The sequence below is a fragment of the Elephantulus edwardii genome, unplaced genomic scaffold, assembly GCF_000299155.1.
Source record: "Elephantulus edwardii isolate Elephantulus edwardi_28Jun2011 unplaced genomic scaffold, EleEdw1.0 scaffold00342, whole genome shotgun sequence".
NCBI lineage: Eukaryota > Metazoa > Chordata > Mammalia > Macroscelidea > Macroscelididae > Elephantulus > Elephantulus edwardii.
This window is the reverse complement of record NW_006400092.1, coordinates 1,971,096-1,972,618: the sequence shown is the minus strand read 5'-3', so window position 1 is coordinate 1,972,618 and position 1,523 is coordinate 1,971,096. Positions and strand designations below refer to the sequence as shown.

General features: G+C 47.6%; 1 protein-coding gene across 1 annotated transcript in view; it reads right to left on the bottom strand.

The window, feature by feature from the left end:
- The window catches only part of MFAP5 (microfibrillar associated protein 5), a 54,871-nt gene extending 54,585 nt beyond the window's left edge, over positions 1 to 286 (bottom strand). The window contains exon 1 of the mRNA XM_006901764.1: positions 22 to 286. Within this exon, the coding sequence (XP_006901826.1) occupies positions 22 to 286 (265 nt within the window). The remainder of the gene's footprint in view (positions 1 to 21) is intronic.
- Positions 287 to 1,523: the final 1,237 nt, after the last annotated feature.

The following is a 1,523-nucleotide window of genomic DNA, read 5'->3' as shown; positions in this document are numbered from 1 at the left end:
TTTGTTTTACATATTCTTTACCTTCTTTTTGAGGAAGAACTTTTTTGTTCTCTTGGTCTATTATAGCTCCTTCTGAGTTCTTATTGGTCAATCCTAAGCGAGACAGTTCCTGTTCATCTTCTTCAGAATACTGAAAACTAATATCGGACGTTGGGAGCCACCAGAGTTCACAGATGTTAGTAGCTAATGTTGGGATTCTCTCTGCTGCTGACTTGGCAGCTTCGTCCACCATCCGGTTCCCTTTAGCTACAACATCTTGACTTCGCTGGTGTCCTGGACAGTGCATGGTGGCTACTTTCTTTGGCAGGTGTATAGCATCTAACAGTTCTAGAATTTTTTTTTTTTTTTATTCTTGATTTCTTTCCTTTCTTGCTGCTAGTTTCGATGCCTGAGTGAGGGCTATCAACTCGGCTTTTTGTGTGAAGCTTCCTTCAGATAAGCTGTCGGACTAAATAACTCTCTTCCTGTCTACTACTGCCGCCCCGGCGACCTGCTTACCGTTCTTGATGAAGCTGCTGCCGTCAGTGAACCAGGTTGGACACCCGGGCCAAGGCTGGTCTCTTAGGTATTTCCGGGTGCTGGTTTCTTCTGCTAAAATTTCATCGCAGCGATGGCAGGGTTCTGGGTCCCCTTCCGCAGGCAGTAGGTTCGCCGGGTTTAGGATGACTGGGGCTCCAAAGGCCACCCTGTCCGTGAGGAGTAGGCTCTGATAGTGAGTCAGGCGGGCATTAGTCATCCATCAGTCAGGTGGTTGTCAAATGATGCTCTCTAATGCACGAGGGGCTATGATAGTGATATGCTGCACCATGGTCAATTTGTTTGCATCTTTTACTAGGACCGCAGCAGCTGCAATGGCCTTCAGGCAGACTGGCCAACCACTGGCCACTGGATTTAGTTTCTTGGACAAATAGGCCACTGGCCGTTTCCAAGGTCCCAAAGCTTGCGACAACACACCTTTAGCCACCCTGCCTCTTTCATCTATGTATAAGTTAAATGGCTTGGTCAGGTCTGGCAAGGCGAGGGCAGGAGCTGAAAGCAAGGCTTTCTTAATGTCCTCAAAGGCCGTCTGATGTTCAAGATTCCAGGTGAATTGTTCCTGGTTTCTGGTTAGAGGATACAGGGGGGCTGCCAAGGAGGCATCCGCTTTTAATTTTCTTAACCTCCCTGTTTCTGCCCAGGCTTCTGGGAATTCTTTTAACCAATCTATGAGGTCCGAATCTTTAGCCTCTGTCTCTGGTTCATGGAGCCTATATTCTTCTAGTTGAACTAATAGGGCTAGAGTGCTGGGCTTGTTGCTTTCCCAGGTAACTTCAGGCCCCCTTGGAGTGAACTGAATTTGGGCTTTCAGTTTAGTTAGGAGATCTCTTCCTAAGAGTCGGGCTGGGCACTCTGGTATAACAAGAAAAGAGTGAGTCACTTGATTTTTTCCTAGCTCTATAGTCCGTTCCGTGATCCATGGGCAGAATTTCTGTCCAGTAGCCCCTAGCACCACTGACTTCTTTGTGCTAATCTTCCCTAGGGGC